Consider the following 25,091-nt stretch of genomic DNA (forward strand, 5'->3'; position numbering starts at 1 on the left):
GAATCAGCGAGGTTGAAACGTACAGCAGAGCACAAAAATTTAACACGACTGATATATATGATTAGATTTTCATCCAGTTCCGCTTGTAAAGATTTACGCTATTGCACACAGCTTTTGATAACACTCCCTTAGATCGGAAGATCACGATGGTCATGGTAAAGTAATTTTCTCTTCTACGAGATATCGCTTCGATCAAATCAAATTTTCCAGTCTTAGTGTACGTCGAAAAACAAATATTCAAATGTTAATTCCTTGAATCCGATTCGAACAGTTTAAACCATACTCTCATCGTCGCATCACTTTCACCAACATGTATCAACGTCCCTACGGTGCATTCTAATTTGAGATATTCACCCTTGCGCGTCTATCATATCGAATTCTATCAGAAAACACTTGATTAAATTTCGATGTAGGTGTAGTAACTACAAACATCTGTGTGTAATATCGCGTAACAATTCGTAAGGAATCGCGACGACCACCTGTAACTGGTATCATCCTTTGCCTGACAGACGCCTTTCGTGCGCACCTTTGTTCGTTCCTTCGGTAGTTCGTACTCCCGATCTTTATCATGGAAATTCGAACTGGCATAGCGTGGATGAAACCTCGACGTAATTCTCAGTCTGAAGTTAAATAGCGGTGGTGTCTTTGACGAGTCGAACGCAGATCGCTTCTCGTCCGGTCGACTTTACCTAACGATCGGAAACGATGTCGTGGCTTGACGAGGCTAGTACGCGCGGTGCAAAGACCTGGCATACTTTGTAACCTCATATACCGTGTCTAATTGACACGCGAGGCGTAGGGTATCGCGTCTTGGCCGAGCGACGATAATCTGGGAAACACCGAGTCCGGTATTACGTATTATACTTTATAATAGGAGCGGCGGACGACGACGACGAATAAAGGCGACTACTACTAGTACTAGCGGCAGGGGGAGAAAAGAAAAGAAAAGAAAAGAAAAAAAAAGAGACGAAGAAAGAACGAAACAACGAGGGAATCGACGCCGACATTCAATTTTCTTGCTGGCGACTCGAGGCTATACGAGTGAAAAAAGAAAAACGAACACGTCTAACGTGGTTGGCCGACAGAAAAAGTCATCCTAGTGGGCAGTACCATGATGTTCGACGGCTCTTTTATGCCACGCGACCTGTTCCATCGACGTGTAATGAAGACGTATTATTTAATGTACGTGCCGATCTGCCTCGCGATTCTGTGGCCGCCCCGGCTATTGTGCGCTCTACACACACCGTAATCGTCGAATTTATCGGCGGCCACCGCGTCTCCGACTCCTACCCAGCTCACGCTGAATTTTACCAAAACACGCTCTCTCTAGCGTTTCACGGCCGATTACCGTTCGATTTCGATGCGGTTCCTCGGTCGTTTCGTGGCCGCGTTAAAGAGGATTAAAGATTCATCGACCCAAGTGGCGTCCTATAATTCTACGTGGTAACGTAATCATTCCGTGGCGGCTTATTTTATCGCGTCAGATTACTCTCGCGCTTCGTACGTAAGCGCGATCATAGCTTCTCATTTGGAATTGAAAATCACTGCCGTGGACGTTCGATACTTTCGTCTGCTTTTACGTTTATACTTTGGTGCTATAAATTTTTGCGTCATTGCTAGGAATACATAGATTTCCAAGAAAGATCCGAGCCAAACAGTTTAACGTTTAACGTATATACGTCCTACAAAAAGACCATTTTTATTTAAATTAATACAACGCCTTATAGTAAGATTTTATTTCTGAAGTTAGAATATGAAACGTATCAACGTTCCAGTAAAATCGCACCACTTACTTGTGCTTGGTAACTATATGTATATCGGTCGCAAGGATGTTAACAAGTAGCTGCACGAAATTTTTACCAAAGTTCCTTTTTCATAAAATTTTGCGCACATTTTGCACGATCGTTCGTACGCTTGAGGAATTCTTAGAGAGATATCGTCGAGTTGCTCGCTCGATTGGTCGCTATATTTGTGCAAGATCGCATCGGTACACTACGAGGGTGGTGAAAAGAAAAGCGACGTGGCACAGTGAAGTGTGAAAAAGAGAAAAACAAAACACACTCGGAGGACCAGCTCCGAATCGAGTGTCACTTGTCTTCGACGCATCGAACATCCCCCTGGGCGCTCGTCGAGTGCGTTCACCAAGGGGGAGAAGCGGTCAAATCGATACAGTGTTTTGTTTTAAGTGACGTTAAAAGGATCGGACGAGACAAAACACACACACGAGGGGTGAACCACCCCCATCGTCCAACTGCTCGTGTCGCAATTTTTTTGACACGTTCTTTCCTTCTTATCGATGAGCCATTGTCCGTCTTTCCATATATTATATTCTTTTAATTTTTAGACATATATATATTTATATGCATATGTCTAAAAGTCTCACTGATTTTTCCTGCTTCCGACCTTTTCCACATTTCTATCGGCGCGATTCACCGCCGGTGCGTCAGGTTGAATCGCAGAAAAATTTCAACAAGTTCGTCGAGCGGTTAAAGCGTCCATAAGAGTAAATCTCCGACATTTGTATCGTGGCCAGGGGCTTTGTTTAATAAAACCGCGCAACGAAACATCGATGATTTGATTGCGTACAGTCAGGTTGGGGCGGTTTTTTTCGCGTGTTGCGCACGTCCACTGGCACACCGAATCGAAAAGAACCACGGGACATTAAGTATGAATGAACTCGTCCATATAAAATATGCAGGCACGCGTGGAACGCGAAATCCCGCGCAATTTACCCGGTCGGTACACTGCCGTCCTCTCTTTTGTATCGGCATCAACTCGTATAATACCATTGATAATTTTTTCAATTTATAAAACGTTACACACAAAATACAGAGAGAGAGAGAGAGAGAGAGAGAGAGAGAGAGACATGGAGAGAGACGGGGTAACGCGTTGCCTTCGGTGGTTCGACGGGGGCGGTCGATCAAAGCACCGTGGCATTGTGACGAGAAACACGAATTCCTGGTCTGGAAACGAGTGTTTTAACAACTCCCTCCCTCGCGGACCCCCCGTTGCCCGGACCCGGGCTCTCTCAAAATCTATTTTCATCGTCGGACAGATGTAACTTCGCTCTCTCGCTGGCAGCGACGCGTGCATCGATCGTCAGATGTCTCTCCCGTGAGCCCTCTCCGAGCCCCTCGTTCTCTCTCTTCAATCTGCAGTCAATTGTTTCCAGCTAAACTGTTTGCCTTTCAGTCGGCACCCTTTTGCCGCACGGCACCGTCTATTTGCTCCGTTTAATGTGGCGCGCTTTCGAGACTCGCCCGAATTTTCCAACGACAGAGTAACAGAGATGGATTCAGTGAGGGAGAGAGGTTGTCGTCGGGTTCCATCGAGGGGGTGAACAGTCGAACGCAAGAAACTTTTCGCCGGGGAACGCGAAAGGAGGCTCCTCGAGTAGCGAATTTCACCGGTGTTTCTGTGGAATCGTGTGAAAAAATCTTTACGAGTACACACAGGCAAATTGAACGAATCTTAAGATACTGGAACGATAGAATAAAGTCATGGATAAGGAATGAGAACGAAAGTTTTGTTTTATACGAACCAGTTAATGCTGAGTTTCAAGTGGTGGAATTTGCAGCCGAGTTCCTATTATGAGAAATACGACCGAATGTAATTTCAATTATGAGGAACGTGAGAGTCCTTTTAAATGGATATAATAGGTGATCGCTTGATATAGAGGCGACATAATAACGATCGTAATAACGAAAGTGTATAGAGGTTCTCGACTTCGGTTTCGTTCAACGAGCGCTCCTATTTATCAAAAGTAGTAACAGGTAGAGACCTTATTGTGTACGTTATCGCAATCGATGTTACGTATTCATCGGTGAATCAGCATCGAGTTTTGATCTTTAACTTTGAACGAAGAAAAATTCTGACGAAATTCAGATACACCGATCTTCTTTCAAACTCAGAAAGTCCCGTAATCTCTGGTTTTCTTCAGAAGTAAAATTACCATTGAAGCGTAGAATATATATCAAATCGTAGATGAGACAAAGAAGAAGTTGAAAAGTAGAAGGAAGGTTGAGGTAAATGTACAAAATGCCAAGGAGGATATTCTTAAGAACATTAAAAGGTCGTTACCCTCCACGCGTAATTTCTTTTCAACGTTAAATAGTCGGATACTCTGCTACCGTCTCTCGTATTTCTACCAAGAACTTCTATTCTGGTCACAAAGTATTTCCATTAAAACGCACGGAAATTCAGCGTAAAATCACTCTTTTATACGGAACAGGGTATAAAGACTCGATAACTGCGAAGCAACCACGGTTTCGTTCCTTTTTCCCTTGTTTTTAAGGGTTCAACCGCGTTTACGACGCGTATACAGCGTATAAAGCTGCAGACTGGTTTCACCGGTGTTTGTTATTCATTAGTTTTTTAACGTCTGCAGGGGAACCGGCCGCGTAATTACGCCTATAAGTTCCACGTCTTGTACTCTAGCTGGGGCACGATGAAATTAAGACGGTACCGCGATAGGTTTTCAATTCGAAAACAATTAATCACCACCGCCTCCCGCGCGTCCGTGCCTTATATCCAGTAACGGCTTAATTATAAAACAATCACGCTCAAGTCGGGGCACCGGGTACACGTAAAAGGCGATCGAGACGCGAACGAGCCTCTCGCTGGAATATGTGCTAAATCATCTGCTGGTCGTTTGTTGGCAGGTACAGGGGCCGCCTCCTGGTGTAACTATCAGCCGTGGGGCCAAGAAACGAGAGACGATGCCTTCGATACTTCGACGATATAATCCGCTCTCGTTTTCCTTTGATCCACCTTCGACGACGAATCGGTGAAACAGTTGGAACAGCCTTCTATTTCGTTGTCAAGTTCGCAAGAATTAGATTGGTAAGTGAATGTGGATGAAAATTTTATTTCGTTCTTCTATCAAGTTATTTTTTTTATATTCCGCTGTTCTCTTTTTTTTTTCAATCAAAAGTTTAGCTAAAAATTACAGAAGAGCACGACGAATTGAATCGTTAATGTATTTTTCCTCAGTTTCTATCGAACCTTTGCCTTGGAAAGTAACATTTCCACTCCTATCTTAGAAAATTCACATGATTCAGAAATTAATTAAAATTTCTGACAAAGGTTTCTATCGTTAGATTATTAGATATATGTAAACAAGGAACGCGTGGATAAATTGTAAGGTAGAAAATATATATTTTAAATACTAAAGTCGAAATATAATTCAGCTGATCCAGGTCCGCACGCTAGCAGTGTTACCCTATGACTGAAAACCCTGAAGCCAACGTCGCTTATCTACTATTTATGGTTTGCCTTCGACCCAGTCTTTTGTCTACGCTGTCGATGGCTTCGGTGCTTGAGAAAACTAAAAGACCAGATGTAGAGTTTTCTTAGAAGTGATGACCACTTCAACACATCGAATCTCGAAAACTACCTTTGAAATGTTCTTGCGTGCAACGCGGCTACGTCGGATCAATATTTTCCGTTGCTACTGTCGCTTTACTTTTACAACATTCATAAACTACGCGTTGTCGCTAGTATTATCGTTACGATCTTCTTACGATGTTCGATGCGATATATATAAATTTCCACGATAGAAAGTTGGTCCATTCCTAGTACCAAAGTTTCACAAAAGAGAAATCGATCGTCCTCGAGAGATCATAGACCACCGGTTCTAGCAGAGTTAAGTTACAAATCCTCGAGTCAAGCGTATCCACCATATTCCACCTATCCTGACAAAAGCGAATAACCCTGGCCGGACCCACGCATCGATCCACGTAAATCAATCTTCGCGAGCCACTCTACAGCGCGACGTTTCCAAAAATTCCCGATCCTCCTATACGGTTCATCGATCTATCCGATCTTTCCTCCGGTAACCAAAGTCGCCGGCCTTTTATGTACGCGTCGCACCACTGATCCCAAGCAGGAAGGTGGACACACGACGAAATACTATTCGATGGAAAGTTCTAAAAAAGCGCTGCCGACGATCCTGTGGATGGGTCTTCCCGAGGTGGGCCCTGGTAATCAAGATGATCGATATCTTATACAGTCCCTGCTTGTACTCTGCCTCTTCTCTTCTCCAATCTTCTTCTTATTCTTCTTCTTCGTCGTCTTCTTCTCGTCTTCATTCATGCTCAAGGAATTCCTTCTGTTTACGAGTTCCTGAAGATCGCGGACCCCCCTGGCCGCTAACCGTCTCGTGGTCAGATTGTCAGCCGCTTAATTAACCGTGAAACGAGCGAGGGGTAGTCGGACACCATAGACGAGACCGCACGATGGCAGGATATTCGATACACCCCCGAACTCTCTCTTGCTGGAACAGCAACGCGTGGAAAGAGGAAAAAGAGATTGGAATTGAGAGAGGGGGGAGTAACGATGGAAGGAGGAGAGTGGATGAGGTTCGCCTCTCTATACAAGGTAGTCCTTGAAGAGCAACGTAGGTAGGTTGCTCCAACCAGGTAACCGGACACCCTGATCACGGACCGCTGGAACTCTATATCACAGGTGGTAGTGGCTGCGTACGAAGGTCCTTTGACTGTCAAAGAGATGCTCTTTTTTTATTCCCTTCTAAGAAGCACTTTTCTCTCTTCTGGATTCGTTACGGTAATTGAGTGTATTAAGAAACTTGCAATAAAAATCGAACGATGATGCATGTTCGTTAGTTTTCATTGGAATTATCAAATTTGATGCGATCATCTACCGATGATGTCTTCCATTTTCATAGAGATTTTTCGCAAAGTAATATCACTTTCTCTGATTTCATTCACGCATTCGTGCGAGATCAACGCGACAGTAAGAAATTAATGCGGTTAAAAAAAACATTTGATAAATTTGCAACACATTCTGAGATACAAGAGTTCTGCCATAATTTACGAGTAAGTAAAAAAATGCACAGCCTATCGTTTGTCCACATTTTCCTACGACTAAACATCCCAACAGAAATTTTTGCCTTTCTATCAAAGTTCTATCGGTATCGATTAATTTTCTGGCATAGTACGGAACGCGTTAAGGCTCTACGATGATCCCGACTTCGCAAGTAGCAAGTTTCCTAGTTGGCGACCCGACTCCGTAACCCACCACTGCCGGTGACGTTAATTGATTCGTAGCTCGATCGATTAGCGTAATACCGGCCCCCGACTTGATTCGAGCTCGTCACGTTTACCAAGCGACGAAACACACGGCTTGCGAAACTCTGGACGAAATCAAACAGGAACCCTTGGGGGAGTAGACAGAGATTTTGCAAACGACCTTGGTTGTCTCGTATCGAAGCAGGATATCGTTAATTATCCGACGAGCACGTTATTGCAGCACGCGTGTAATGAACAGTGTCAGGTGATCGAAGCTCGTTTCAGTGGATCGGTTGGCAGCGTTGAGGCCAGCCAACAACACGAGGTATATTCTTGTGCGTCGGCACCCCTTTCCGAGTTACTTAATATCATGCGATACCATGCCGGTGATTCATTGCTCGTTACGCGTTCTTCGACACCTGCCTAGGCGCGGGCAACCGGATTTCAAAGGATCCCAGCGAAGCTGCAGCAGTGCAACGCCGTTGTTAAAGAGGAGAAGTCGATGAACTGCCCGTCGATCGGCTCTACAACCCGACGATTTTAAATTCGATTCACGCGATGGAATTTTATATTTCATTTCCACCGTCTGACGAACTGCTTCGAATAGATTACCAGACTCACGTTGGTTATTTATGCGATCGAGTGCACAGTGTGGCTTAAAAAAGCAGCGCAACACGATCTCCGTGCTGGGAAAAGCGTAATAGCTGTAAAGAATGGTAGAACTCTATGATGTTCAATGGAAACAGTGACCCGTAATAGATAACAACGTAGCATAATTATACACACGTAAGCATCTGAGAGGCACAGCAAATTGATTCCTCGATCTCACTGTCTAGCTACGCGATCAATGTTCGATTCTTCAGAAACAAATGACTCGCGATTTTCGTAATTCCATAGATAATACCGCCACTTATAAACTAAATTTCATTTCGAAGCTGTTTAATTTATGAACTTCGTCGATGTAGCTTCTGCAGAAATTAATACGTGTTACCGTGGTATTTGTTCCGCTTTTGTCGCACTCTATCATTCAACACATACAGGATGTACTTGAGATGTAAACAATCTACGAATCTCTTTTCCACCCTCCACACAACTCTGTCCCCTAACGCGAAATCAATTTCCTCGAGACACGTGTCAGCCGACCAAACATCGTAATTAAAAATGTCCCGTTACCATGTGCAACACTCCTCGTATATATTTTTTTAGGGAACCAGAGTTAGAGTCTCGTAAGTTCGAGCAGCAACACGACAGGCTAAGGAAGGTGGAGTCAGTGGGGCCCATACACCGGCACAGATCCTCGGAAGGGAGGCTCGTTCGCGACTGCGTTTCATCGCTATATTTCATTTCCAAGTCCTGTGAACAAAGCGGTATCGAGAGAAAGGGTATCGGTTACCTCATGAGTCCCTTCACGTATCTCGAGTACTCTTTTCAACGCCTTCCACGATCCCTCCCGCTCAAAATCCTCTTCTCTTTTCTTTTCCTTCTCTCTTAGCCTTTCTCATCTTTTCTTCCTCTTTCTTCTTCCCGCGAGTCTTCCTCTCGTTCGCCACCGACAATCCGGCATCTTTCGCTGTCTTCCTTGCACGGCTCCTCGCCACGGCAACCCGGCTGGTACGTTGCTTCTTTTCAGCGCGCATAATACGCTCCTTTAGCTCCCTAATGAGCGGCAATTACGGTGTCTCTACGACTAACGATCAGTGACGATCGATGATCCCTCTCGCGGAGGGAGAGCACGCCCTCCGTGAACCGGTGGTCATTTGTTCGCGGGGAACAAAACAAAGGAAACTGGAAGGAGTGTGTACGCGCGAGCGTGTAACGCGTTGTTGAATGAACCGATGAGGTCGCACGTGTGTGATCATCGTCCTCCGTTGGCCCGGCAAACGACGTAGGACGATGGATCGAAGGCGTGAGCGATGACCGATCACGATCCCAACGTCAGACGGATGAACATAGGAGAGTAGGTGAAACAAAGGGAAACCTGACTCGTCTCGAGCTTTCGTATAATCTTGTCAGGGAAAGGATCGCGTTCTCGCGTATTACGTTAGAGACTGACGTTGTGGAATCACAAAGGAAGTAGCGGCCTACGGTGCACCGGTGTAATTGAATTAGTTTCAGGACGTTGGAAGCGCGTCTTATCGCCGTCGATCATGAATTAAATGCCAAAAATTACAAAAGTGTAATTATTTTGGAGTTGCGTGCGAAGAATGGAAAATCATGTAGATTAGTTTGTTTCGTGAGAATGACGCGAGTCACGTTATGTAGAAGCCAAGTTGATTATCTTTATCGAGGACGACGATTTGATTTTAGAAATGTTAAACAATCAACGTTGTATGTCCGCGAGACAGTCGCTGAGATTCGCTGAGACGTGTCATTTTTGATACTTAGTTATTTGATCGATCACTGTGATATTAACGATAAGTTCGATGCTACAAACTGCTGGATTATTAAAATACTAAATGCATTGTGCCGAAGATAATTTACAAGGCGTACGTATATATACATTTTTCACATTTTTCCAAGTAATGAATCCAAAAAGAAAGAAAACAAGAGAGAACGGAGGAAAGTTAATCCACGAAAGATCTCTGAATGAGTTACCGAAGGTCGATCGTCTCCATTAACGAAATATCGTTAAGTTCAAGTAGAATTAACCTTTGCATGAATGACAAAGCGTTCGTTGCGCTCCGTTTGCCGTTTAATATTAGCTCTACGATTAAACGCGTCACGTGAACGAATTATTTATATCTCGCTTTACCAGTCGATAATTCCCAACCATATCTTCTTCAATCGCCTGCGTACATGCGTGAGGAAAATCTCTTTTCTCAAATCCTTTCCTACCGACGCTCCACCATTATCCTTTCAGCGATACTATATAATCAATGATATCATAAACGCGTAAAGTAAAACGAAGATCAATTGGAACGATTTCAATTCCATTGGGATACAACTATCGAAATCAACATTTTCCCTCGAAACGACCACGTTACGCTCCGAGTATAGGTTTTCGTCACGAAACGAGATCGTCGAACAAATCTCTCGTATCTAGCAAGGACAAAGGTTCTGGGATGCTGTCCAAGGCATTAACTGCAGGATACTGGACGGTGGGAAGAGGGTGAGTCTGTACACGGAACGGGAGAAATTGCCGGATGCACATCACCCGAACGATTCCGTGTCCGAATCGATATCACCGTACGAATTAGTAGCTTGCGGTCCAATATCTCACCCTAATATTTGGGCCGCCCTCCTCGTCCAGAATGTTCAAGCCCCCCCCCCTCCTCCTACCCTCTCTCACCTTCCTTCGTACGTTTCTATATCCGCGTTCGTGCACACACGGCACGCGTGGTGTGCACGAAGGGGAACCCCCATGGCGATGGCGTGAAAACAGTCACCAGGCTCGAGTTCGCCTGTGCCCTGCTCGACGAAACAAAAAGCGACCGTCACGGAAACAAGTGACAGCGGAACACCGTGTCGCGTCAATTACCACCTCCTACTACACGCTTTTTTCTATTTCTGTTATTGGTGCACCTAATTACACGTCAATATGTCTCGAACGGAAGATCGGCGATGAAAGGACCACGGAAGGGAGGTTCGAAACTAGATGTTCGGGGCGACCCGTGTGTCAGAGAAGAATTAGGGTTACGGAGAAGGCGGCGCTGCGACGATTTGTCAGGAGATTTGTAGGGTGTCTTGTGGTTTTGGTGATGAAGAATTTTGTGGTGAAAAGGCGGTGTGTGAGTGTGTCTAGAAAAGGTAAATAGTCCTGTTGGTATTCTATATACGATGAAAATTTGTACGGTGGTTTGTAATTACGAATGAAGAAACTTTGTGGTGACTTAAAAACGACGATACATTAAGAATATCGAATGAATGAGATATAATAATATGTGGTTAAATAATAAGAAAGAAGTGGGAGGGATTTGAAAGGCACGGCTTTAAATCAATGGACTCACCTATAAACCACTGATAAACTGCAACGAGGTTAATCGTTCGAGCTTTGAAAAATTATATCCTGATCATATATTCTGATACTTTCGGTTGCTACCAGGTCTATCTAATCTTACATTTAACGCAGTATATATAATAGCAGTTGGGCTCCTAATTATAGCGTGCTACGTGTTTCTAACGCAACGTTTCTAAATTCAAAGCATGTGATCGTAGAATATAATCGTTTAATACGATGAAATCAGAGATCTGACTTTGAAACAGTGAAAATCAACGAACGATCCATAGAGTAGAAATATGATTCAGATTGACGCGATAGAATGGAGGAAATATTAATGAACATTAACGTTAAGAGGGTAACTGGTGTTAGAAAGAGCGAGGAAACGCATTGGAGTGCGCTATGGTAGAAAGAAAAAAATACGATTAGCGATAAGACGAGGTGGAAGATTTGTGGAGGGCCGCCTCGTGAATCCTTAACGAGCACTGTCAAGGGTGCCGCGGAGCGTGACAATTAACAGCGTCGCTAATGCGATCGCGTTTTGGCTGCCATTTAATTACGACGCATACCAGTCGTGCGTTCTTCTCCTCTCCTCTCCTCTCCTCTGGTCTTATTAATTCATCGTTTTTCCTGCGGTTTCGTTCACGCGGCGCGGGCCGCGCGAGAACACGAATTTCTCGTGATTCGACCGTGCCACCGTCGCACCATCAATCACGTTACATCGTGACAGGCTTTTGACAAAAAGCTGCCACGCGAATTCCGTGGCCACCCTGAGAGAGAGGCTGCTGGCCAGTAATACCCAGGCGTTTCTTTTCCATGGCTTCCTGAATATCGCTCAGAATGTCGAAATACGGAATCATTAGTAACCGGCCGTGGACGATCCGCAAGCGAGATCATCGCTTCTCTCTCCCGTCTTTCTGCATCGTTGCTGGCCATGGTAATCTATCACGAAGGGCTCGTGCGAGCAGGTGTCATGGCAGTCTGCCGCTAATGATCCTGGACATCCAACGTGGAATTAATCATTGCCTTTGTCTCTCCCGTGCTTTTTGCCATCGTCGTACGCGATGCCGCGCTCCTTTTCGGCTCTTGCTTTTCCATCGCGCGCAATTCGCCTGTTGCTCACCTCTCTCCGTTCCTCTGAGCTTCCTTCGGTCATTATCATCGTTAATTTCTCGCTCGTCAACCGTCCACCGATTTCCGACGTTCCTTAAACGATCGACTCTTTGCCTGTATCTCAGATAGGCAAAACATTTTGCTTCCAACAACCGGCCTTTCCCTTCCTGAAACCGTGGTTGCCAACTACGAACAGAGTTGCGGCTAGAAAGTTGAAATTGAATAGGTGCTGTATTAACCAAGTATACATCGAAACTAACAATGTCTATGGGATCTTTTAGAGAAGGCTAGTGGAATAAGTTAATTCGAGCAAGGGTAGAAACATGGATGATTTTGCCGCGTAGATCGCTCGCCGCTTTTCAATCGGAATTCTGTTCGTTTCGTCAGACAGCTGTCGTTCTATCCAAAGAAGAATGGGTCCGAAGACGCCAGCGACAAGACCTTCCTTTTTTTCTTTCGTTTTTCTTTTCCCTTTCTCTCTCTCTCTCTTTCTCTGCTTGTATCACGGAGCAAGATTGCGCAACGTGTACGCCGATGACATTCGCGTCTTCTTGTATTCCTTTCTCGTTTAGGGTCATCAAGATAACGGAGGAGATGCGACTGATGCACGGTCACGACTGAACGAGCTAACAGGTATTCTCGCGATAATGATTGCCGCGAAGGCTCACTGCAGGAAACGGCGCGCGGCCGTAAATCCTGCGGCCACTCTTTACGCTGCTTATTGAAAATTAAAGTGGAATTCTTTGCCGTTTACGCGCCGGCGAATCAACGGCATTATCTCAATCGTTCGCTAATCGAAATCCCTCTCCCGTCGATGCGATTCGGAGAAAAAGGATCGCGGCGAAAGAAATTTTCATTAAGAAAAATAATCGTCCGGAAACATGCACGCGTTTGTAACGAGCAATCTCTTTCCTTCTCCCTCCTCTCCCATACCCTCGCCCCTTCATCGAGTCGTGTTGCGATAAAGAGAAAAGGAACAACACTTGCGCGTTGAGAATTCGACGAGGCGACCACAAAGAAAGAAAAGTAAGTAGCACCCCACAGATCCTGATGGAACAGAAACAGAAGGAAGGAGGAAAAGAGAGGAGAAAGAGAGAGAGAGAGAGAGAAAAAGAGAGTGGAGGGTGGAGTGAACGAGGTGGCAACCAGACAGGATCTGCGTGGAAACGCAAACAGCGCCGGTCTCTAATACACCGGGGACTTTATCAAAATCTGATAACTTCAGAAGCGAAGGCAACAGCGAAAGAGGAGAGAGGTGAAACACGCTCGAGCTAAGCCACCCCCGAAAAGCCGGCTACGCGGAGGGTTGTTGAGGTGGTTATCCCCTCTACTTCCTACTGACATCCCTATGAAAAGCCTTGCCACTCCTGTTAGCTCTCCTTCGATATAACGTGTATACGTACGATATGAAAATTTACGCTCGAGGAACGCGTTTATATACCGAGGGAATCTCTTGGTATCACGAATACCTTCGAAAATGCAACGTTATTTTCTTTAAATTAATATGCAAATACTAGAAGAATCCCAGAATTATCGCACTTTCGTTGTGGATACACGTGTACGACGTGTAGAAATCAGTAGAAATGAGTCTATCCTCAATGATCCAATAATGCTTAGCACCTCGAATTTCGACGTTTCCAACGATCATGCTATAGACTACTACTTTTCCATACATCATCATTTGATATACTCTTCCCACGCGATCTGATTTCCGCGATTACATTTTCAATAGCGTCTGACAACGACAGAAAGATTCTCTTTGCTTAACGCATATGTCGCGTCATCGGTAAATCAGATAGACATTGCATGACGCACATAGTACGTCACCGGTTCCAAATGAATTAAATATCAGCAACAATCCCAGTCTGAAAATCTTCTTCTCCCCATAAACAATTTATCATATGAATAATTCGCTGAATATACGCGACAATCTCGGTTCGAATACGAAGTTGGCGATCTGCAAGTTGCCGCAACGTAGCGCGGTTTAGAACGTGACCGATTGCTCGCATATAGCAGAGTACTAGCAGACGGAACGTACGTGTCCCAGCTTCGTCCTCGTAATATATAACTCCTACATAGAGATGAGCATACGTCGTCGTCGTTTCTCGTATCACGTACTTACACAGATTCAGTCATATACGTATGAAGAAACACATACACACACACTCACGCAGACACGTAGATAGAGTTCAGACAAGGTACATAGGTATATGCAAGTACGTGCGAGCACGGAGATTGCTCCGGGGCTTTCGGGGTTGAGCATATTGAATAACTCGCTCGCTGGACCGCGAAAATATACCGCGAGGCTGCTAGTATGCGGATCGACGTTCCTGAAAGGACCTTGCAGGATCCTCGGGGCGGGCACTGTATCCTGTCTACAGTGTCTACCTAACCCACCCTGAGCGAAATGACGACGACTATACCTAACGTTGGAGGAGACCCGGACGCCTGTATTACCTCCGTGCCCGATGCTGAAAATGCATCACTAAGGGAATTTCGCGTTGCGATAGCATTATACCGACGAAACGATCGCGCATGTGTGTGTATGTGTATATACATATACATATATAGACGTATACATATATATATATACATACACACAGCATATGTATATACGTAAACGCAACAAGATCATCTTTTCGTGTTCCCTTTTACCCCGTATACTGGTAAAATCCTGTTAGGAATAACGTGTTTTAATCGTTTCTCCGATTCGAGGAACTAAATCTAAAATCGATGATGGATTCTTGTGGTATTTTAGATCGTGGATCTGTTTTGTATGGTTATTGGCTGTTTCAAGAGGGTTTACGGGTAATTCTTGCGGTGAAAAATGTTGCGCTCGGATGTTTCGAGCGCCAGTGAATGACAAATGGGAATGGGGGCAGAGGGAGAAAAAAAAAAAAAAAAAAGAAAGAAGAGGAAGGGATAACTGCGATATAGAAGTATTTTGTACGGACGTCGAGTTCAATACACGAATCGATGTTTTTTAGCGAAGCAGTCGAAGCTTTTGGTACGCGTCGGGCCAGGATGTGGGTACGTAAGGGAAGAGGAGGAGGATTCGTCCGGGGGATTCGCAGGATTACGTGCAGGAAAAATGTGGCTCCAGGCCAGAAACGGAATGTCGTTACGCTGGGGTAACGATAGGTACGGGTAAGGCCATTGTCGAATAACCTGACTAGAATACACAGCTTCTATCGCCGGAAAAGTAAAGAGAAATGGTCATCAGGGCATTTACAACCCTCGGAGGTCATTCCTTTGCAAATTCATAACAAATCAAAGTCCTTCTTTCTGTTTTCTAAGCTTTTTTCTGTCGTTAATGAAAGTAATTTCATGTCGTTGAACTCTTTCGATTTAGCAATGGAAACAAGCGAATTGCATTTCCAATCCTCTTCAAACGTTTATTGAATATTCAACGTTATCGTGTGAATGGTTTTATGTTACAAACTATTAGAGACTAGTTGCTATGAAAATGACGTGTGAAAGTTTAAAATTTAAAATAAGAAATAAAAATTGTATCGTTTGAAAGTCGATGTCTGAAGTTTCAAAACTCGATATTTGAAACACGAAATTTGAAATTTGAAAAAACCTTACTACAGACACTGATGCCAATTAGTGCCGCAGAAGTAACGTCTGACCTGCAATTACTTTCTCTACTTTGAAACGCAGTACGTTCGAATAGCCGAGCAGTGTATACACGTTGAATGTAATTTCGAGACTACTAATTGAACAAAAATCATCGCTATCGAATACCCGGAGAACGATGCTAGCGATTCGAAGACCGGGTATCCAAATGCAAATTCCAAAATTACTAGAATTCGTAGGAAGTTGAAGCTGTAAGGAAACGATCTGGATGCAGAGTAAAGACAAGCGCAAGACTGAAACGTGTAATCTTTTTCCCGTTGTGCGGCCTCATCAAGATCAATTAGACCAGTATAGTCGGACGATCCTCGGTCGTTAACGATATATCAATTACAGCATAGACGTAGGTAATAACTATTAATGACTTCATTCAGGGCACAGTAATTACAGATGTCCGAGCATGACCAAGAATCTGGGTCGAGACGATTTTGAACTAGCGAATTTACTAGCTGTCGACATAAAAAAAAAAAAAAAAAGAAAGAAAATACGAATTCGTGGTTCCATGTGCGAGTAAAATGACACGTTCGTTTAAAACAAACTTTTATCTTACATTGCAGCGAATCTTCGAGTTTATTAATAGTTTGTGGAAAAGGTAGAACTGAACGCGTCTCTTATAGCGTACTGATCTTTAAAATGCTTTTTCCATCGTAAGACTTAAAGTAATTTGAAACATTAAACGTGTTTTCATTTTCTTCCTCGACTCTGAAGATGTGCGCTACGAAAGAATGTCAAAATGCATGCTTGTATGCTTTCGTTACGCCGAAGGGTATTCAATTCTTCAAGCATTTGAACCTTTACGGTGTCATAAAATACTTTAACACGTGTGAAGCATATGCATGCGAACTTGTGTACACGAGGCACACAAAATTTGTAAAAGGTTTTTCGAACGACCATTCATAAAGTCGTAAATCAAAGAGAAATTTGGGTTCGTTCCTCGAGGTTTCTGACATCAGAAATACAGAGAAATTTAGTAGAACTTGCAGGTACAAGGATTGTGGGGAAAACCAACCTTAGGATCCTATAACGGAAACAATGTTAACGCTATTCGGTCTCGGCAAGTATTCGTACAATATTGCCACCAGGCGTTGCCCAAGACCGAGGTGCTTCGAATCGGAACGACAGGTTGTGCAGCTGCTTTTTCTACGATCGACGCCCGAACGTCGACCTCTTAGCGACGATCAGTCGTGACTAATCGAGATTGGAGCGGATTATCACGTTCTTTTCTTTTATTTTAGTAGCGGTAGAACAGTCGAAAGCGCCTCGACAGTTACGGCGCGGTTCTGCTTGGTAATCCGTTAGATGATCTGTCTATATCAACCGTTGTATTATACGTCTCTCTTTATCTATCCTAAGACGCTAAAATTAAATTTTTTATTTCCCAAGAGAATTCTAGCCCGTAGAATAAAATAAACGAACTTTATAACCGTTAATTTACGATTATTTAAATGTTGGCAAATAATTTAATTGGCGATAGAAATCGCCGGATGAAATATCCATTAATGATGCAAGAAGATGTTGAAAGATAGATCTGGTTATATCATTCGATAGCTCGTTTCATATCCTGTTTGAAACAGGAGAGCGCCACGAAATTGACTGGGACGGTGTTCAGAGTCGATTTGGGCAGGACTCGTCTATGCAGAGGACGTATCGTGGGACGAAAGGAGAGGAAAGCATCGACGAAATACAATTTGAAAGACGTAATTCGAAAATCGTTGTACGCCCGACGGCAGCGACCCTCCGTCGGACGTCAAAATGAAATTACGCGACCCTCGACGCGGGGACCTTGGGACCAGCACAAAGGCTCGTTTGCCGAGGACACAGCACAACAATCTGACTAAAGGGACCTAAACCACTAATCGTTTCGCGATTAACTTCCATTAAACGCTACTTAATGAACAAAACTTTCGCGTCCTGCAACTAACCGCAATCGTTCACGTATAAAAACGCAACGTATAAGAATTTGTTAATCGACTTCCGATTTATTATAAAATAAACTTTCTCACTGGCTAAATTAAATTCCGTTAAATTAAACATAGCACTCGTGATCGCGTGACTAATAATAGTAACGTGAAATAGATCACTATATATATATATATATATATATATATATATTCTTTTCAATAAGCTTAATATATTCTTCTTCGTCCTACGATATACTAAAACAGTGTCTCTTAGAAACTTAAAAGGTAATTGCGTCGATCGAAGGAATTATTTCTCGTTCTATTAATAACTCGTTGTTCGTAATTTCTTTAACTGAGAAACAATTAACCCAGCATGACAGTTGTTTCAATCAGTAAACGATGTATCGATAAACAAGAATATAATAAATGTACCTATTTTTCGCAGCAGCAGCCCGATCCCTTTGTCTTCTGTTCTTGAACCAATTTCCAACTTGGGTAGGAGTGAGCCCCGTGGCAGCAGCCAATTCTCTCTTCTTCCCAGGATTCGGATACGGATCTTGAAGATACCATTCCCTCAGCAACGATCTAGTCCTCTCCTTGAAGCAATGAGTTTTCTGTTCTCCATCCCAGATAGTCCTCGGCAACGGAAATTTCTTGCGAACTCTGTACTTATCCACTGGACCCAGTGGTCTTCCACGAAGCTTCTCAGCTTCTTGATAATGCGCCTCCAGCCACATCGCTTGAAGTTTACCATGAGAGTCCTTGGTAAACTTATGTCTCTCCAGTATGGCGTACAATTCTCTATAGTGGCCCGAATGAAACGCGACAATTGCTCTAGCTCTCAGTACGGCCTCGCTTTGATTCAACTCTTGAATGTTTGGATGAGCTACTGGCAGACTCCAGAGGAATCTCGCCAGTCTCTCGATATCGCCGCTTTCTTCGAGGGTCTCGCAGACGGTGGCAACCTGGCCGACGGTGAATGATAATGTTGGCAATGCAAAAACAGGAGCAGGTACTATTGGACCATTGGTTGTGGGTGCTGTGGCACCGGTACCCGCTGGTGCAACAGCCGACATCTCTTTTGGTTACCTTTCTACGATCCACGTATTTCGTGTGCTCTAAGATAACCTTTTCACTGATAACTTTGTCAATACATCGATTTTGCCACATATAACTGACGATTCCACACGATAACCTAAGAAACTCTCCGACTCGGTTTGTGTTTACTTTTGGCGCTTTTCATCCTGTTGTCTCGACTCGAATCTTACTCAACTTCTTAGCTGCTCGATCACTTCTATGGAACTCTCGACCATCAAGGTACAACTCACTTCACGAATAGTTTGCACTGAATATACTGTTTCAACTGATTGGACACAAAATGTTCACCAGTTTCTAATGACACGAGGGGTGATGTTGTTTCCAATGTTTCTGCAGCGAAGAACGATACATGATTTACGGAATACGGTTCGTCGAGAAATACGAGTTTTTCCTTTCCAGAAATACGAAGGGTTCGCAGGATAGTTTCGGGTAACATTCGGGAACGGTCGGTTCGCAACGAATGAACCATTGGTTGCTGTCCGTTGCTTCGTCTCTCGCTGACTGAATCTCACCCCCGAACGCTATCCGTCAGATGAACCCCGGTGCAAGTAACATTCTCCAAGTAGATATCCTACGGGGTCACATCGGACGCAATAGCACACGTTGACGTTCTTCTCAGCCGTGGGGATATCACGCGAGGCCGCTGTTGCCTGGATCGTATCGTATAGCAAACTGGTTTCGTTTACAAGCCGGCATCTCGGCACCGGCCCTACCCAGCATGATACGTTTGTACGCGCCCGTTACAACCGGGTAGTCCCGCCGACTCTTGCGACCTACCTCTACATCTCTCTTTCGCTTCCTCCCTCTCTCTTTCCTACTTCCACTTTCGTGTCCTCGTCCTTTCTCCCTGCCCCTGGTTTGAAACACCAACAGAGGGGTAGCTGGAGAAAAAGAGACGGCTATACTGATGCTCGGGGGGCCAATGTACAAGCCACGCCCATCAGCCAAACTGGGATTGGCCGGATCCCATCCACGTTACCATGGTAACCTTTCTTCGTCCTTCCGTAACCAGCGTCCGTGTTCACGTGTGTGCCCGTTTAATTATCCCTTCCACGTGCTATCCAGCACCACACCGTTCGCACCCCACCAAAACCTTTCCGCAATCCACATCGCCCCCACTCTCTGTCTATTCCTTCGATCATCCCCTTCGCTCCTCGTGCCGTAACCCATACCCCTGCCAACGATCCGCGAATGCTCCCGCCAGAGACGTCCCTCGTATCCCCTTACCTCTCGCGCGAACCATAAAGCGAGAGAGACGAGGGAACACGGAGAGAGAGAGCACGATCGATTCGCCGAGCAGAAAGTGGGATGGAGAGTATGGAAAAGTGGGGTGGAAGCAAGGACGCGGGGAACGAAGGCATGATCCCCACGTTCAACTGCTGCCGTTCCTGCTGCCGTTCCGTACCTTCTGTTGCTCCTGCTGCCGTGATCTCTCGACGAACTGCTTTCGAGACCAGACTCGCCGCTCTCGTTCTCGTGCAACATCCACGACTCTAAGGTCCATCGGCTTTTCGCCTCTCTGTTTCTCTGTCACTATGTTCTGCTCGCGCCATCACTTTCTCGCGATTCTCGTCTCGACGTTTGGCATCTTTCTATAAAAATCTCTGCTTTCTAGAGAACATTCTCTTTTCATTTCCGTTTCACGTTTCGGAAACGTGGGATTCGTGCATGTGCTTCCGGGGGATGTTTCAATCGCGTCTTGGCTATAAGTTATGTTCGTTTTAGCGCAGACATGTTCGAAGCTCCATTTTAATAGGATTTTTATCGCCGTTAAGAACTTTCCGCAATTTTTTCCGAAGATTTTTCTGTGGTTAAATTACACATTCGTAGTTTCGAAGGATCGAAATGTCGTCTCTTTGTTGGCGCATCCAACGAAAAGAGGACGTTGAACTTACGGACTCTTGCGCCATTTTTCATTTGTCGCGACTTCGACAGAATTTCACGACGCCGATATCGGGGCAATACGGACAGAAGCCCTTTATCGACACGCGACTAGATTTCATTTCTCGTCAAGACGACAGGTGCACGCGTATCGAGAAGCCGAGGACGCGCGACGGCGCCGAAGGCGTCTCCGTTTTATCGAACGCACAGCCGCCGCAGCAGCTTCAGTCTCGTGATAAATATTCTGATTTGTAACTCTGACGTATCCAGGCCGACGTGTCTACTTTCCTACCTTCACGATATTGGTCGTCAGCCTTTTTACCAACTTTTTCACCATACTTCACCTCTGCTTACCTTCAAACAACTTACATGCCATTCCATATAGCAACCCTTAACACCGACTTAGACGAATTGATAGAATAACCTGGCAAAATCTTCTCGTAAAATCTGCCTAATATTTCCACGAATTATTGTAAATATTATTTAGACAACAAGGAAAGAGCGATCGGCTGAAAGTATACCAAGACCAGGGTTCAGGAACTCGTTAAGTTTTTGATATTAAACGTCACTTTATGACCAAAGAATAGTATTTTGCTACAAGTTGTTGAAAATGAAAACGATCTGTGATATCTTTGGTTCGAAGATGTAGATCTCGCAGAAACAACCCGTAAATTATTATTATAAATTTGAATGTCTTCGATATTTTAACTTTACGACGATTTGTGATTGCGAGGAGGTTGAAACGGCAGTTTCTAAAACCGAATAAAAAGATAATTTTCACAAACGCGTGCAGCGATATATTTGAATTTTAAATTTAATTCTTCTCTCGTAAGAAATAAAACACGTGACTTGTCGTCAACCTATCTCTCCCGTAGTCTTGGCATTTATTTTCGGATAAGTTTCTTGGATATCGCGTCACTCGAACGAAATGGAAGGAAATATAATCTCGAGCGTCGATGATGCCGTCGATTGGTCTCGTTTTGCAATCCTTCGTTCCGTTATACGACCGATACCAGACCGATTGGCCCTAGTTAAATCGTATTACGGGAGAAGCTGGATTACGAGTTTTTCGAAAGACATCCTTCTCGTCGTAATTACCTGCGTTCTTCCGATTAAGAGCTACCATCCATCCGTTTGCGTCACCTCACAGGTAATAAAGTAAGCAGAAACAAATACACTTTTTAACAGTCATTGCTTGATAGTGATGCAAGTACGCGCGCGTACGATAGACCAGTGTTAGTGTTCAAAATTTTAATTGCCATAGCGTGAAATCGCTTAACGTTAAACTCGGATAATGACTCGATTTTATTATCGAAGGAATAAAGGAAAGTTGCCACTTTTGTAGCTATCACTTTCTCCTCGTTTCCAAGAGGTAGGTAGCGTGAAATACTATTTACTTCCGCTAGTTTGCATAAATGAAATATTTCTTTTCTTTTGTCAATTTTTGTATATTGTGTATATTATCTTCGATGGTAATCTGCTTGATAATGAGGGATCGGGTTCCCATTTGTTTCTATTCATTAATATATAACCTCATATATTAAGCCTTATATATTTATTTTCTAAGGTTTAATGAGTTTTAGTAATAACTATGGTAGTAATATATCCTGACAGTAAATGCATTAGTAAACAGGTAAGTCAAAGATGTTTGCGCACTTAAGACGACTATTGAATTTTTATATCTCAAACGAATTCGAATGTCAAATTAGGTGTGCTCAAACTGTTCCCAAATTTTATGTTGAAACTTAAGGTTAGTAATAGAGAAGTATTATAGGCTATGTCGTAAACCTGTTGAAAAGTGCTAAAAGAAGAGGCTAATTATACGACATTTTTACTATACACATATAATACCTGGGATCTACTAACGTATAAGCTGCCTGTCATCTAATAATGTATATAATATCTGCAGTTTAGTAATATATACATATTATGTTTTCCTTAGCATTATTTTTATATGTATAAAAAGTATTATCAACCTAACTATTTATAACTATTTATAACTGAAATATCAATTATCGAATTTATAACAAAACATGCTAGAAAAATGGGAATTCTCTAAAAATTTACAATAAAGACAGAATGTTCTATTTTGGTCGAAGACGTTGAAAATCAAGTGTAATGTGCTTAGAATATGATTTATTTCAATCCAAAATATGTTTCTCTCGTGCGTTGTAGAATACTTGGAAAGTGACAATTCCTGGGTTTTTCCCATCGGTCTTAACAATACAATAGACGTCCACGAGTCGACTAGGTACATGTAATAAAAGACTCAATGAAGAGGTACCAACGGATCCCTGCTGAAACTACCAACGGATCCCTGCTGGAATTACCAAAGGATCCCTGCTAAAACTACCAACTGACCGCCAGAATTCAGACATGGTAGATACTTACTTACCGAACTTAGGGCTCAATTATCCTACGACTGGTGGTTTTATTCTACTCTTGTACGTTCCTTGAACTGTTGCCTGTACTATGTGACAATTTTACATTTCCTCTGGTCTTGCAGACTCCGGTCAAAAACATCTGGTCACTTTCATATTTTTAAACAAAATGTATAGTTGAAGTTGTAGACGTAAATTAAGATACAGATTATAGAAATCATTTATTTTCTTCCCAGCAAATTTTATCGGTTATCAATCGATGGATAGACGTAATTTATTTTAAACGGATTTATAAATGGAAAATGTCAGTTGTATAAGTAATTATCAATGCTCGCGCCTCTATGATCACTATATATATATATTAACTCTTTCTGGTGGCTACTGATAAACGTTAATCACTTTATTCCAACTACAGACCTGACGGACTTGCACAGCTGCTAAATTCTAATCGTCGGCGTTTGTTTCGGACGGCTGCAATTCTATTTAATTAAACGCGCATTGATAAATATATCAGTGATTAATATAAATGCGTTTGCGTTCGACGTGAATGCACGATTCAAATTGATATTCGGACAGAGAATATTTTTGATAAATAGAGAGATGCGTATCGATAGGGATCCTCTATATTTGCCAGAAAATTGTTGCTAATTTCGGTTAATGGATGAGGTTATGCGATCCTGATCGTGACTCTCTAACCGAGTTTAGTACGGCGCGGATTCTTCGTTGACCTTCACCTGTCTTTAATCTTCGTGAATGGTGAGCAATTAATCGTCCCGTCTAATGGATAAATTCCTCTGATTGCACGCATTAGTAGGCACGAACGAACAGATACGTGTTTGTAGAGTTGCATAGGCGACGTTGGAATACGCGTATTGCATAATGCGATAACGGACGCACAATTGTTTGCAGATAGTTCTCGCAAACATTGTCAATAAATACACGTAATCGGCCAATGTGCGAGTGTATTATTAAAATCAATTAGTTTCTTTAATTACGATGTTCTTTCAAACTTTCTTAAACTGTTGCATATTGTTTCACAAATTTCGAACAGAATAGGCATGTATCAATGAGTAAATGTGTTTATGAATTCATGGGAATTTTAAAGATGATAGGATACCCAAAAGCAAATTTCTATTATATAGTAAATGAAAGAGATTTTTGATTAGGTTTCATTTCCTCGGTAGCGTTCGTAAAAATATTTGAAAATTTTCCTAAACATTCGTAGCTTATTAATCAACTATAACGCCATTACCCTGCACTGTAAACGTATAGATACGTTTTACTTATTCCATAGCTACACGTAATCATTTCCCCAATTTCAAATCGATGTAAAAAGACAGCGAACAAATTGTTGCAATTTTATTTTTTTCGTAAGGAGACAAACGTCAAACTTCGGAGAATTAATAGCGAGTTGTATAAATTAAAATTCAAAATTCCCAGCAGCTCGTACAAGTCATTGGTGTTTTACGTCGACTACGCGAAATTTCATTCTTAATTATGTACTAAGGAACGTGACGGATAAACGCGTTTAACGATGACCGACCATGCGCCACGATTGAATGATGAATTACATTTGCCGTCGAATATAATAGAATATCGGGGTGCGAAATGTCTCGCAGATAAATGTCGCGATAACGACAGGCAGGCTGTGAGTATTACACCGTTCCATCATCAAACCTCCGATTACGCGGATCGATCTATCGGCCGCTGGTGTCCGTTTGTTTGCTGACCTTCCTAGACAAATGATTTCGTCGCACGACAAGCATTTTACCATTTTCTTTTCCCATCTGCTTCTTCTTTTCTTCGCTGCTGCACCACGCATCTACACTGTCGTTCAGAAGTATTAGGATGTCTGTTGATCTCTATAATACCGTGATAATTGATTCAGACGATGAAAGAAGAGATCGGAGGTTTATGACTTTACATTGGTGCAGGATAATGATCGAAAGTACACGATGAAAGTTTGCAGAAATTAGGTGCAAGAGCCGCAGAATTAACAATTACCTATTCGCCTTTGCAATCGCGTCAAATTTTCAAACAAAATTGAAACAGATGAAAAGGGAAATTCAGAGAAGAATCAAACTTGTGGAATGATTTATAACACACATAGGGCTGG

The 25,091-nt window shown here is 43.2% G+C and overlaps 1 protein-coding gene and 1 long non-coding RNA gene across 2 annotated transcripts in view; one reads left to right on the forward strand and one right to left on the reverse strand.

Moving 5' to 3' along the window:
• Optix (optix) overlaps positions 1 to 19,478 on the reverse strand; it is a 51,704-nt gene extending 32,226 nt beyond the window's left edge. The window contains exon 1 of the mRNA XM_072006751.1: positions 18,048 to 19,478. Coding sequence (XP_071862852.1) covers positions 18,048 to 18,691 — 644 coding nt within the window. The 5' untranslated portion in view covers positions 18,692 to 19,478. The remainder of the gene's footprint in view (positions 1 to 18,047) is intronic.
• LOC139988950 (uncharacterized) overlaps positions 1 to 25,091 on the forward strand; it is a 229,357-nt gene that overhangs the window by 70,780 nt on the left and 133,486 nt on the right. Inside the window, exon 2 of the long non-coding RNA XR_011800236.1 lies at positions 4,662 to 4,842. This is a non-coding gene — a long non-coding RNA (uncharacterized lncRNA). The remainder of the gene's footprint in view (positions 1 to 4,661; positions 4,843 to 25,091) is intronic.

Source organism: Bombus fervidus, chromosome 7 (assembly GCF_041682495.2).
Source record: "Bombus fervidus isolate BK054 chromosome 7, iyBomFerv1, whole genome shotgun sequence".
Classification (NCBI taxonomy): domain Eukaryota; kingdom Metazoa; phylum Arthropoda; class Insecta; order Hymenoptera; family Apidae; genus Bombus; species Bombus fervidus.